The sequence below is a fragment of the Haemorhous mexicanus genome, chromosome Z, assembly GCF_027477595.1.
Source record: "Haemorhous mexicanus isolate bHaeMex1 chromosome Z, bHaeMex1.pri, whole genome shotgun sequence".
Taxonomy (NCBI): Eukaryota; Metazoa; Chordata; class Aves; order Passeriformes; family Fringillidae; genus Haemorhous; species Haemorhous mexicanus.
In genome coordinates this window covers 46,115,470-46,127,824 of record NC_082381.1, presented here as the reverse complement: position 1 = coordinate 46,127,824, position 12,355 = coordinate 46,115,470, and the positions used below count along the sequence as shown (strand labels likewise).

At 41.8% G+C, this 12,355-nt stretch overlaps 1 protein-coding gene across 2 annotated transcripts in view; it reads right to left on the bottom strand.

The window, feature by feature from the left end:
- The window catches only part of ADAMTS19 (ADAM metallopeptidase with thrombospondin type 1 motif 19), a 130,590-nt gene extending 119,637 nt beyond the window's left edge, over positions 1-10,953 (bottom strand). For both annotated transcript variants that reach the window (XM_059874150.1, XM_059874151.1), the window contains exons 1-2: positions 10,538-10,953; positions 8,956-9,566 (exon numbers count right to left, since the gene is read on the bottom strand). In XM_059874150.1, coding sequence (XP_059730133.1) covers positions 8,956-9,566; positions 10,538-10,622 — 696 coding nt within the window. In that variant the 5' untranslated portion in view covers positions 10,623-10,953. The remainder of the gene's footprint in view (positions 1-8,955; positions 9,567-10,537) is intronic.
- Between the last annotated feature and the right edge of the window lie 1,402 nt (positions 10,954-12,355).

The window sequence follows — 12,355 nt, the reverse complement described above, 5'->3', positions numbered from 1 at the left end:
ACATTTCTACATTTTTGGATGCAAAACTCATTCAGAAAATAATTCTGACTGAAGTGCTGGTAGACCCAAGAAAAACATTCAACAGCACAGGCTTCCAAAAAATTTTTACCTCTATTCACTTACATGTATGTATTATTAGCAGCTAATGTTAGGAGATTGATTTCTCATTCTAAATCAATTCTTCTAAAATTAACACTAGAAATATTCTTCATTCTTTCACTTCCAAATAATACTTATTGCTCATTTATGATGGCATATGAGAAGCAATAAAAAAAAAACCAAGAAGACAAGATTGTCCAGGCAATGACATGTTAACAACAAAAGGCTAACTGAATTGCTAATGCACTGCAGATGCACATCTGATCTTAAAACTAATAAAGATGTTTTGGGCTATTGGTTTATAAAAATTTGACCAACTACTGTCTGGATCTGCAATATACGACAGATGTTCATGCTTGGTTTATTTCACCCTATTTCCACAACTTGTCTGCAAGGACAAACCAACCAGCCCTCCTGCGATATCCCTGAAATCACCTGAGAGATCTGAGTAAACCAAGGGAAGGCACACACTCCACAGAAAAACATCTGCAAATACCTCATTCTGCCACAAGTCCAAATCGCTTTGTCTCACTCCTTTCTATTGAGGTAGTTCTCCTCATCACATAGCAAAGAGATATGTTCACCATTTGAATACTACTTCTACATGACCACCGGTTTTCACAGACTCCTCCTGAATATTCTCACCTTGAATCAATCCCACAGCTTGAACACCTAATGCTTTCTCTTGGTTTTTTTTTTCCTTATTTCCCAGCTCCCCCTATTTTTATCTCATTTAGCATGGAGATCATAGATGCTGCTCTTTTTTCCCCTGTCACATCCAACATTAACAATCAAAATAATCTCCACTTCTGCAAGAAAACATTTTGAAAAGAAAGACAAAGAACAGTCCTTTTAACACAATATTACAAGGGTTGCAACATGGAGAACATTTGGTTCTTTTAAAAATCCTGGTTCATTTGCTAGTGAAGAAACAATTGGCAGATACATGAGATATATAAGCCAGGGATACATGTTCTGAAAAAAATGTTGGTTTCACTAATGTTACCATTTGTAGCTGGAAGACACTCAGTGCTCTGCATTTTTTTTTTTTTTTAAAGCAGTTAACATCAAATTAGGAGGCCAAAATATCATTAATTTACTAATTTAATTAATGGAATCACCCAGATTTCCTGATTTACCATCTCATTTCTCTATCTTGAAAAATAACCTTGATAATTTTATACGTTCATTACAATAGGTAGAGATCTCAGGTGATGCACAGCAATCTATTTTTTTTTCTTTAAATGAAGCCACTCTCGAGATAGCGTATTTCTAATTTCTAATTATCCCTTAGAAATATACTGCAAAGGAAGCATTTGTACTGAAACCAGGCACTTTAGGAAGAAAGCAGGCTCTTATAAGCAGGATTGGAATCACAAATCAAACCTGTCTAAGGATAGAGCACCTGCATCATAGAGCACCTGCATCATTGTAGGAGAGCTCTTAGAAGAAAGGAGTCATTACCACATGGTCTGAGGCATGGTGGCCCAAAATCTCACATACCATGTGACAGTGTTTAATATTAAAGGAAACAGAGATTGTTACAGTTCAAAGGTAGTCTTGACCTAAGTCAAACCTGATTTTCTGAATTTTTCAGCTTTACATTAACAATACTGTTCCAATGTTTAGAAGACTTATCCTTCTTATGATTTAGGATGAAGTCTCAGATACACAAAACAAAAATCTAACCAAAAGATGTTTCATCCAGAAAGATAAAGAAGAACAGCCAAAGACTGCAGCAGCAGAACCCAGGAGGAAAAACAGAAACAAAGAGGGCTTATTCCTTTATCTTTAAGCAGATCTTTGTTGGTTTATGGCACTTAATGACAGTAATAAAATTTTAAAGGGATACCATCTCCAGAAGAAAGAAAGAAGAAAGCAAGAAAGTAAGAAAGAAAGAAAGAAAACAAAACAACCCTCCCCCCCACAATCTAGATTTAATAGTTCTGTTTGCAATTAAGTTCCAGTTCAGCAAGTTTGGTAATAGTGTTAATATTAGTGTTTTTCTTGTGCATATATGCTAGTTATTTTAACTGGCCACAATCACTTATTCCATTTTACTTTTCTTAGGCTTTTCTACTGTGTGCTGAGCTCTGCTTCATTAGATTTTCAAGGTGATATTTTAATAAAGAGATTTAAATAGAGAGATTAGAAACACAGAGCTAAATTTTAGCTGGAGGCAAAAATGAGGCAGATGTGCATCTGCCTAACCATGCTGTAGTAACCTCACGAAAACAACTTGTTTTGTCCTGTTGGAAACCAGACTTCCTAGAGTGCTGGCTGCCCTCAGCTTTCACACCTTCCACTGTCATGTAAATCCAGGAGGAAAAACCCAGATGAGTTTCAACACAGAAACTGAAAGACTTCATTCATCTAGGAGCACTATGGCACCTCATTGGTTCTCCAACCTTATGCAGAGGTAGAAAGCACTAATTTTTTGTCCAACGCTTTATTTTCCCAGGGATGTTTGTTTTGGTTTTTTTTGTTCTGAGGGGAAAAAAGACTCAATACACTTTCATAATAGAGCAAAGCTGCTTTCAGTTCTAATGTTACCAGTCATGCCCTACCTTGCTCACCAATTTACACTGATCACAAATTTTATATTACCCACTTAAGCATGTTTAAAACACAAACAAGGCACATTTTAAAGTCAACAAAGCAAATCTTGTTGAAGTTGTGAATTCTCAGTATGGGATACTCATGGAGTACCCTCATTCACATATTTACTTCTGTCCTTCTCAGTAAAGTTTCCTTTCTCTAACAAACTCATAATGAAACAGTAGGCAGACTGCTTCTATTTGTTCTCCCTTCATTTAAGGATCCCAGGAAGCTGGGTGAAAAGGAGGGAGTTTGTACTTAATTTCATCCTGGCAGCCTGTAGGATAATCCTATTGAATTTTATAATCCTCCTTCTGCAATGTCAAACTTCAGCATGTATGTATCATATGGACCAAAAAGACTGCTAACATTCTCTTTTCTTTACCCTTTTATGAAAAATTGTTGGTGATCTCTGTTTTCTAATGCTTACCACCAGCACAAGAGAAGCTGTAATTGTCTCAAATTTCTTTTGGAGAGCATCTGGTGTGAAAGTTACTCAATACGGATGTGTAACTGCAAGGGTCACTGAGGTGGGGAGGAAGGGGCACTACATTTGGTTGACAAAGGGCTGGGTACTTAACCCATTTCAGCTTGCCAGTGGGTACTGTATGATTCAGGATGTGTAATGGGGTAGTTGCATTCCAGCCTGATCGAAGCAAGAAGTCTATTTAGGTCTCAGAGCCTTACAGGGGGAGCTCACACCGTGTAATAGCACAGCTTCCCAGGGCAAGGTATGAAGCCCAAACGTATGAGTTGTTCTGACCACCTGCTCCCAGAGGAAGACAAAAGCAGGGATACTCACAAAAGCAAGACTTAAGCTTGCATGTCCACCACACAGCAAACAGACCCATTACTCACACCACATGAAAACAGCCTATCCATCCTCAACCCATCAGATCCTATGCCAGGAAAGGAGTTCCAGCAGGTTAAATATTGCACTGCCACTGAAAGCTGTGCAACCAAAAGGAAGAAGGTCGGTACAGCTTTCCAAAACTGTTTGAACTGTCCAAAAATTCAAGTATACTTGCCATATCAGGCACTATTCTCATTGCAGGAATCACAAGGAAGTGTAACAATAAATTCACCGGGATTTTTCCCATGTAAAAGTGTTGAAACATTATGGTTAAAATCCCTGTCTAGGAAGAAAGATGTCAAAACACATATTCAGCTTTTTTTTCGGCTGAATCCTATCCCCAAAAGTGATTGTGTGCAGAATTGTAGGAAAACATAAACTTCTTAATGGATTTTATTACTATTGTTCATTCCAATTTTATTCTGCTTGTTCTGAGACAAGCTACAAAGTTAGACTGTCTTCAGTGGAGAGGTACAAAATAATAATTCCAGTTTTCTAGAAGCTCTAGTGTCCTGAATGTAAGGGACATGGGAAATTAGAATATCCTAAGAAGTCTAAATATTTTTAATCCATCATGTGTCATTCAATTATTAGTAATTATTAACACTAATCTTCAAAACTAATCTTCACAAACTTTGTGTCAGAAGTAAAAAAAAGCCATGCATTTCTGTAGAGCTGCTTCAGGTTTTTTTCAACTCTTACTGAAGCACTACACAACTCTTCCATTGGTCAGCAAAGGCACATACATTTTTCACATCCTTATTTACTTGTTTTGTTGCAAAAGTAGGACATTACAATTAGAAATATTCATTGAAATGCTGTCCTCCAATGATACTTGCACATTTCTGCATGGCACAGAACAACTGTCAGCCATTCTTTTGATCATGCTGGCAGAATTGCTTTGGATAGGGCTGTTTGAGTGAAGTACTTGTCTATAAACTATCGAACATTTAAAAACCTGCAATAACCAACATTTAAAAACCTCACTGGCAATGAGGCCTAATAACAGCACCACACATTTCTGTAGAGATCTCTTCCCTGGACTGGAGATATGCTAAGACTTGTTCCAACTCAAGTCACTGTGAAAATGCACATTACTTTAAATTGCAAATTGTATTTTACACAGATTCATCAGAACTATAAATATGCTATTGCCTGATTCTCTTTCTTATAATCCAGTGAAAATCACATGAACTTCAAAACTTCTCTCGAGTAAATTAACCCAAATGTCAATGTTGCCTTCTTAGGCAGAGCTCCAGAGACAGCCTGCAAGAAGCTGAGATGAACAGCAGCAGCACAGCAGCAAGCAGCTGCATTGTTCTGTCCATTCTCTGTGTCTACATTTGCTCCTGTTTGCACTTCCTGAAAGTCTAAACAGGCTCCACTGCTTTTAGAAATAAAAAGCCATTCAGATCCTTTCTCAGCCTAAACAGAAATAGCTGTTCTCTATTTATTGCAGACTGCTTCAGTGAAAAGAAGAAGAAACATTGGGGAAACCCCTGCCTGTCAGTATACAGCCACAGAGAACTACCAAAGGAATTAAATACTGAGAAAAAATTGTAGTCATGCCTCTCTTTTTGAAATGAAATTAATAGGGGATAAAGCATATATTTGCCACATTTACAGCACTCTGTGGTAAAAGCAGTGAGACTACTTCAACTTTCATTCCAGCAGTAGATAAAGAACCAGCAGTCTGACTTCTTAATTCTAAGTCCATAGTAAATTTCTCCTCCCGCGTGCTATACGGTATAAATTTACCATATACATACATATATATATATATATATATATATGCATGTATTTTCAGCCACAAATAAAACTGTCCAATAACCTTTGACACAATTTTTTCTTATTTCAAATATTATGTCAGAACACAAACAAACAAACAGAAGAAACAACCATTTAAATAATTAATGGGCCCGGTCTTCAATTCATTGCTTTCAGAAGAACAGTCTCAGTGGCATCAGCAGGACTGTTTACATCCTATTAGTTGGCTAGCCATGAACAAGAAGTAGGCAGTCAGCATGCAGATGGGAGAATCCCTGGAAACCTCTCCTTAGTCATCTTCCCAGACCACCAGTGAAGAATCCCAAAATGTACTCAGAGTAAATCCCAGTGAGCTTCAAAGAGATGTAAGCATTCAGAAGTGTTTTACCAAGGAGCTGGAGGGGACTGTCACCACTGATCATGTGAGCTCTGGGATCACACCACGGTCACCATGATAAAGTTTCTAGATAGTCCATGCGTATCTCCAATCTTTAGATTCATTAGAAAATAACCACTGAGTTATTGTCAAGATTAAACGGCTGAATGGAGACACTTCTGAATGCTTGCAGTCAGGATTTGGTTAGTAATTATCTATGAATACAGCTTTCATTTCTCACTTGTATTTTGGCATGACTTTCATGATGTATTAGGAGCCCTTTTATTATTACCACTCCATATTGGTTCTTGATGAGCAGCTTAAGAAAAAAAACACTATTGAAGCTCTCAAGAACTGTGAAATAATATGGGGAAGCATTAATGTCGCCCTGTATGCTTTTTGAATATTTCACTGGTTGCATTTGATGCTTTACACAAATGCAACCAGTGAAATATTCAAAAAGCATCTAAATTTCAGCTTCAGAGGGAAAGGTCATTAACATCTGCAGCAATGTTCTTCTTTCTGTGTACATAAGTGGATTACTACACAGACCTTTTTCTTCCCCTGTTTCCTGAATATCACTGGCACGTGAGGTCTCTGTGCCTTGAGAAACTGGAATTGATACCAGCATCCTATGTGGATGGTACAACAATTTCACCTAAGGCCTCTCTTTAATTTATTGAAGATGCAGTATCTTTTGACAAAACTAGTCCTACAGCAACAGCCATATATCTCTATTGTCAGGTATGACCTTTCTCTGCATATGATAGCCAAACCACTACACTCCTTCACCCTTTCTCCTGCATGGCATAATCACTCTTGTCTGTCAGACTACAGCTAATTTCTTTGGTCAGTAAAAAGACTCACTAAAAGGCTATTTCTGAAGAGCAGAATGGTGTAATCTAAGCTGCATGTCAGTCCACATTTGACTTTCCATAGTGTACACAGCTTACTAGACCTAACCCAAGCTCTGCAAGGCTTTGAAATGGGAGCGTATCTAAGACATTCATATTTTCTCTGAAATGTCTTTATATTTAAAATAAAAAAATAAATTCTAATTCTGGTAACTACAATAAAGTATTTTTGGGGACAAGTTTCAATGTTATTTTACATGTTAAAAAAAGAAAATGCAGTTTGAAATATGGCTTGGCTCTATTTTCAAATTCAGGCCTAGATGAAACATGGTGGAATATCCAACTCATGTTAGGATGTTTTTTCAATACTCTTGGAAACTCAGCAACTTACATATGTAATAGAGCCCAAGCAATGACTGAATAAAGAATGACAAATAGCATAGGATTTGTTATGACAACTTTGACATAATAGCACTGTGAAATTTTTTTTAACTATGCCTGACACAGCAACACTCTCAGGAAGAACAGTTGCTTAACTATTTCACCACAAACAGAACAGTGCAGTTGAGGATCATGACAACACTAGTCAGCATCAAAAACAGTTGACAATTTTATTTGAGATACACAGAACACTTTATGTTTCAGCTGCAGTTTTCTAGATGGAAAACACGATGTGGGCACATGCACACTTAGATGGCCAAAGGCTTTGGAGTAAGCTGGTACTAGTAGTAAAGTCTAACAGAATCAAAAATTACTAATGGCGCTCTCTAAAATCTGGGATCTATCCAAAGAGTGGATCAATTGATATAATAAATCAGAGGTTTTACAAAATGCAATGATGTACATGGCTTTTGAGTAGACACAATAAAAAGGTGGCAATTATCTCCACCAATTTCTTTACAAAGATTTTCTCACCTAATTTTACCCAAACACAATGTAGAAAGAAGTAAAACTCTCAAAATAAGGAGCACAGACGTCAAATGCTTTTCATGAACACAAAACTCTTTTACCCAATTGTTTTCAAAGCACCATCAATTGAATTTCAATATTTTTCTCCACAATTAATTCTACTACCTTGCTTCAGAAAATATGAAAAAACATCAATAATTACATTCCAACCACTTAGAGTTGTGTGATACTTGGCAGTTTCACTCTGCAGGAGTGCAGGCAAATATTTTATTTGGTGTCAATCCACCATTTTCAGTTTGTGTTGATTTTTAAATAAGGCAAATGAATAAGCAGTCAAAATTTCCACATTTTACCTGGTTTCTCTTCATGACCATACAAATAAAAAGGTGTATCTTCATGAATCAGCAATGGAGCAAGTTAGATGTTCAAATTCAGAAAGAAATACAAGGAAAAATCTATCATGCAGTTATGGTGATTTACACCCAAACCCCAGGATTGTGGAGTATAATAACCCTTTCCAGCATCATTACTCTTTCTATTCTAAATTCTGTTAAATGCTGCAGGAATGTGCATTTATTATGCTGCATAAAGGCCGCAAATGAGAATAAGAGTAGCAATAACTGGGTTTTTAAGATCCTAAAATCTATTCTATACCATCACAGGTAAACTTTTTTCCTTTCTGCACTTCCCATCCACCTGCAAGTACCTTAGGATTGTAGCTCTTTGGATCATCACTGCTGTTGTCAGTGTACCCAATTCTGCTCTTTATCTAGCAAAAATCATGATTGATAAAACAGAAATAATACCAGAGGGAGCTTGTTCTAAATAAGAGAAGCACAGAAGTAATAACAATTGAGAAGGTCTGACCGTATTAAGGTTTCTGCTGAGAACATATTCATTCATTGCAAGGCCAAAGAGGTGAAAGCAAAGGAATAATAAAAAGGAGAAAGGAGACATTGGTAAAATACTACTAGAAATAAAAAAATCAGAACAGTTTGAAAACTGAGCTGCAGAAGGAAGATAATTCAAATGAGGGAAATAACTTCAGAATACAGGATGAGAATGAAGAATAATGGATTACAGATGGACTGCAGGAGAGATGATGAGACAGAAAAAATAAAGGAGAGAGAGCATGGAGGTATATAATTACAGAACACATTGAAGGCAAGATAAAATTACGGATGGAGATGAGAAAAGTTTAAGAAAGGATGGTGTAAGAAGTGGAGATCCACAACCAGAAAGGTATGTATCTGGAAACAGGATAAATAATATCACCATTGTACAGGCTAAAGGCAGAATCAGGATTTGAGTAATGTTAGGAGAATAGTATGAATAAGAAAATTGTTTAAAAATTAGGTTAGGTACAGAGGTAGGACCAAAGATGCTACCAAAAAAGAAAGAAGACCTTAGGAAAGGAATGGGGATGAAAAGCAGGAGATGAAGCAGGGACTTGGATGGAGACCTGGGTGCTAGGCCAGGTGCATGCAAGGTCATCTTACCAGTCCACCACAGGTGCTGAAGGAGGCGAAGGAGCCTGGATAGCGGAGGACAGCACCACTGTAGTAACAAGCTCTCTCAGGCTGTGACTGTGCAGCACTGGGTGGACTTTTGCCCTCACCCCCAAGCCGCTCTTCCACAGCAAAGCCAGGAGCCAGGAAGCGGCTGTCCCTCTTGAGCAGCAGGTATAGTTCCCGAGCAAAAGCTGGGATCCTCAGCAGCACTTCATCTCCATCCTCTGCTGGAGGTGGTGGTGGGGGGGATGGTGGTGTTGGCAACTGAGAGGCAGCACCAGACCCCTGGGGCAGCGGGGACCAGTGGTAAAACTCTTGAGACTCATACTCATCCTCAGGGTCCTCTTCGTCTGCTGCCTCCCCTACAGCCTGTGCCTGCCCATCCACTGAGGAGGAGACTGAACGCACCTCTCTGGAGCTGCCAGCCACCGGGCTAGGTGTGACTGGGGCACTGAAAGTGCTGCTTCGGTTCCCACTACTGGGGTCAACGTTGCAACCCCCACCACCACCACTGCCACCCGTTGGCTCCTGCTGGCCTGGGCTCCACAGTGCAGGGAAGACAATCTCCCACTCCTCAGTCTCTTCTGAAGCATGGAGACCTGTGGGAAATGCGGCAGATGCTTTAAATGAGTGCAGCACCAAATAGCATTCAGTGCCTGCTAAAAACTGCTTCCCCTTTGCCCACCACAAGATAGTCCTTCTGACTCCTAGACCAACGAGCAAGGCACACAAAATACAGTGGGGTTCATTTGTTCCTTTCATCTTGTCCTTACACACAGCAGGGGGACTAGCTGCTAGATGGGTCTGTTCTGTTGATGCATCTGGAACACACCAAGGTTCTGCAGAACACAGAGAAAGCTGGACCCCAAGCTGGGCAGAGTTGTGTTTGCACCAGTATCAGGGATGTCCTTCCTTTTGATCACCACCTCTATGCAAGGAAAGTTGCATAAACCCTTCATCATTTAGACAAACCAACAACTTTTTCATACAGCTTAAAAAAAAATGCTGGGGAAAACCTGAACAAATTTGAAAATTTCAACCTTCTTCTCAGCATGATGTACAAGACCCATTATGCCTCCTGAAGTTCAGCCAAATATACACACACACGCACCATGGCTGCACATACAAGTAGCAGTTGCATGCACATGCTGTATGATGATCATTCTTACAATGAAACTGAATTAGAATCACTAACGTCTGGTGTCTGCATATCCCAAACACTCTACATCACAATACAACCAAAGTCCAGCATGCCAGCATTATGTTTACAAAGATCTGAGTACACACAACCTCCACTAGCCTGAGACAGGAAACAGTTTTATTTACACATTAATCGCACACTAGGAACAGCACAGCCAGGAGAGATGACAGGGCTGCTTGTGGAAGCATCGGGTCTCGTACAGAGTAGCGCTGCGCAGTGCACTCTCACAGCCAAGGCGCGCATTATCTGATCACCCACCGCTTACGGGGGGCGGGCGCGGTTAACAATGGCCAGGTACCGCCACCGGCAGCCGGCGGGGCGCGGAGGCCGCCCCGGGCTCGGCCCGTCCCGCGAAAGGCGCGCACTTACCTGCGCCGAGCCCGCTTGACAGCACGCACAGCTGGTAGAACACGCAGCAGACGCGGCTCAGGCGCATCCTTCCTCCCAGCGCCATCGGCTCCGCGCCCGCGGGACGCCGGCTGGGAAGACACGCAGGGCCGTGCCGAGTCGTGCCGGGCCGAGCGGGGAGTGCCGTGGGGCGCAGCCACCTGGGCGCCCGCGGAGAAACACGGGAGAGCGCGAGTAGCGCGTCCCGGCGGGGCGGGCAGGCAGCAGCGGCGGCGCGGGATGCGCAGCGCACGGCGGCCGGGCGTGTGTGTGTGTGCGTGTCTCTGTCTGTCTGTGTGTGCGTGTCCGCGTGTGTGCGTGTCTGTGTGTGCGTGGGCGCGGGCAGGCAGGAGCGCGGCCCGTGCGCGCACACAGCGCCCGGCGGCGGGCGGGCAGCTGCGCCCCGGCGGCAGCGACCGCGCTGCCCCCGCCCGCCGCTCGCCCCCACGGGGCGGGACGCGCCGGGCCCCGTCCCGTCCGGCCCCGCCCCGCCCCGCCCGGGCGGGCACCCGCCGCGGCCCCCCTTCCTTCGCCCCGCCACAAGCCCGCCGCCGGGCCGCGGGCTGGCGCCCGAGCGGGTCCACGAGCCGCCGAGCCCCGGCCGCCGAGCCGGGAGACTGCGCTTCGCAGCCCTCCCGCCCCTCCCGTCCGTGAGGGGCGCGCCCCGGTGCGCCCGGCTGCAGGAAGGGTTCCCCTCATCCCCGTCGCCAGCAAGGCGCTCAGTGGAGCCTTTGCCTAAATTCAGGGAGCAGCAGACACTGACTGCCTTTGCCTAGTTTTGTGTAATTTGATTCTAAACTCCTTTTGCCCCCACCCCGCAGCTCTCCATGGAAACCCATCACTTTCCACCCCGGCCCTTGTCAGCAGAGGAACGAGTAAATGAGGAGCTGAGCAAAAAGCTTTAGCTGCATATCTAGCATCAGCATGAACTGCTAAAGCAACAGGTAAACACGTCCCTCTAAAAGTCGGATTTTGTCATAACTTCTGCTGTTTTACCTACTGTTGTTGGTGTCAAAGGTGATTGCTGTGCCTTAGGGGAAGGCAGAGCAATCCAGTGCGGTGAGGAAAGCCATCTGTGCCGCTAAGGGGAGGCTAAGAAGTTGCAAGAATTCTTTCTAAAAGTTAGTTGTGTAAAATGAAAAGCAAAACATACAAACAAACAAAAATCACGTGCTACAGCTCCAAATAAAAACCACGTTTAGACTCCACAGAATCCAAATGCAGCTGGCTTTTGGTCTCTGCTCTGCTTGATAGCTGCTTGAAACGTATGCTGCATGGACAGGTATTCTCAGCTGACTCCAAATAGTGTATTTTTATTAGTTGTTTCATTTTATAGGGGAAAAAGGTTATCATACGCTGACCTTTTTGTCTTTTCTTTTTCTTTTTTTTTTCTTTTTTTTTTTTTTTTTTGCATTTGATCCAGCTAGCACTGAACAAAATCAGAGGGACTCAGTGAAAACAAGATGAATTGATTAGGAAGAGGGGAGTTTTTCAGGGCTGCAATTTGCCTGATAATCAGGTGACCTTAAAATGCATTTCAAGGGAAGCTTTGTTTTCCAAGTAAATAAAACATATGTACTAATTTACAGTGGAATTAGTTAATAGGCCAAATCCTGCAGCCTTTTCATAGCCACAACTATCCTTACAACTGATCAGGAAGTGCTGCAAAATGTGGTTTATAAGCTCCTGTGAAAATACTAGATACAAATTCTGGTTTTATTTTTGTTATAACAAATAAGAATGTATAGGCAGGATGCAAAAATGCACAGAGAGGACCTTTACTCTGCATACAGTTACATC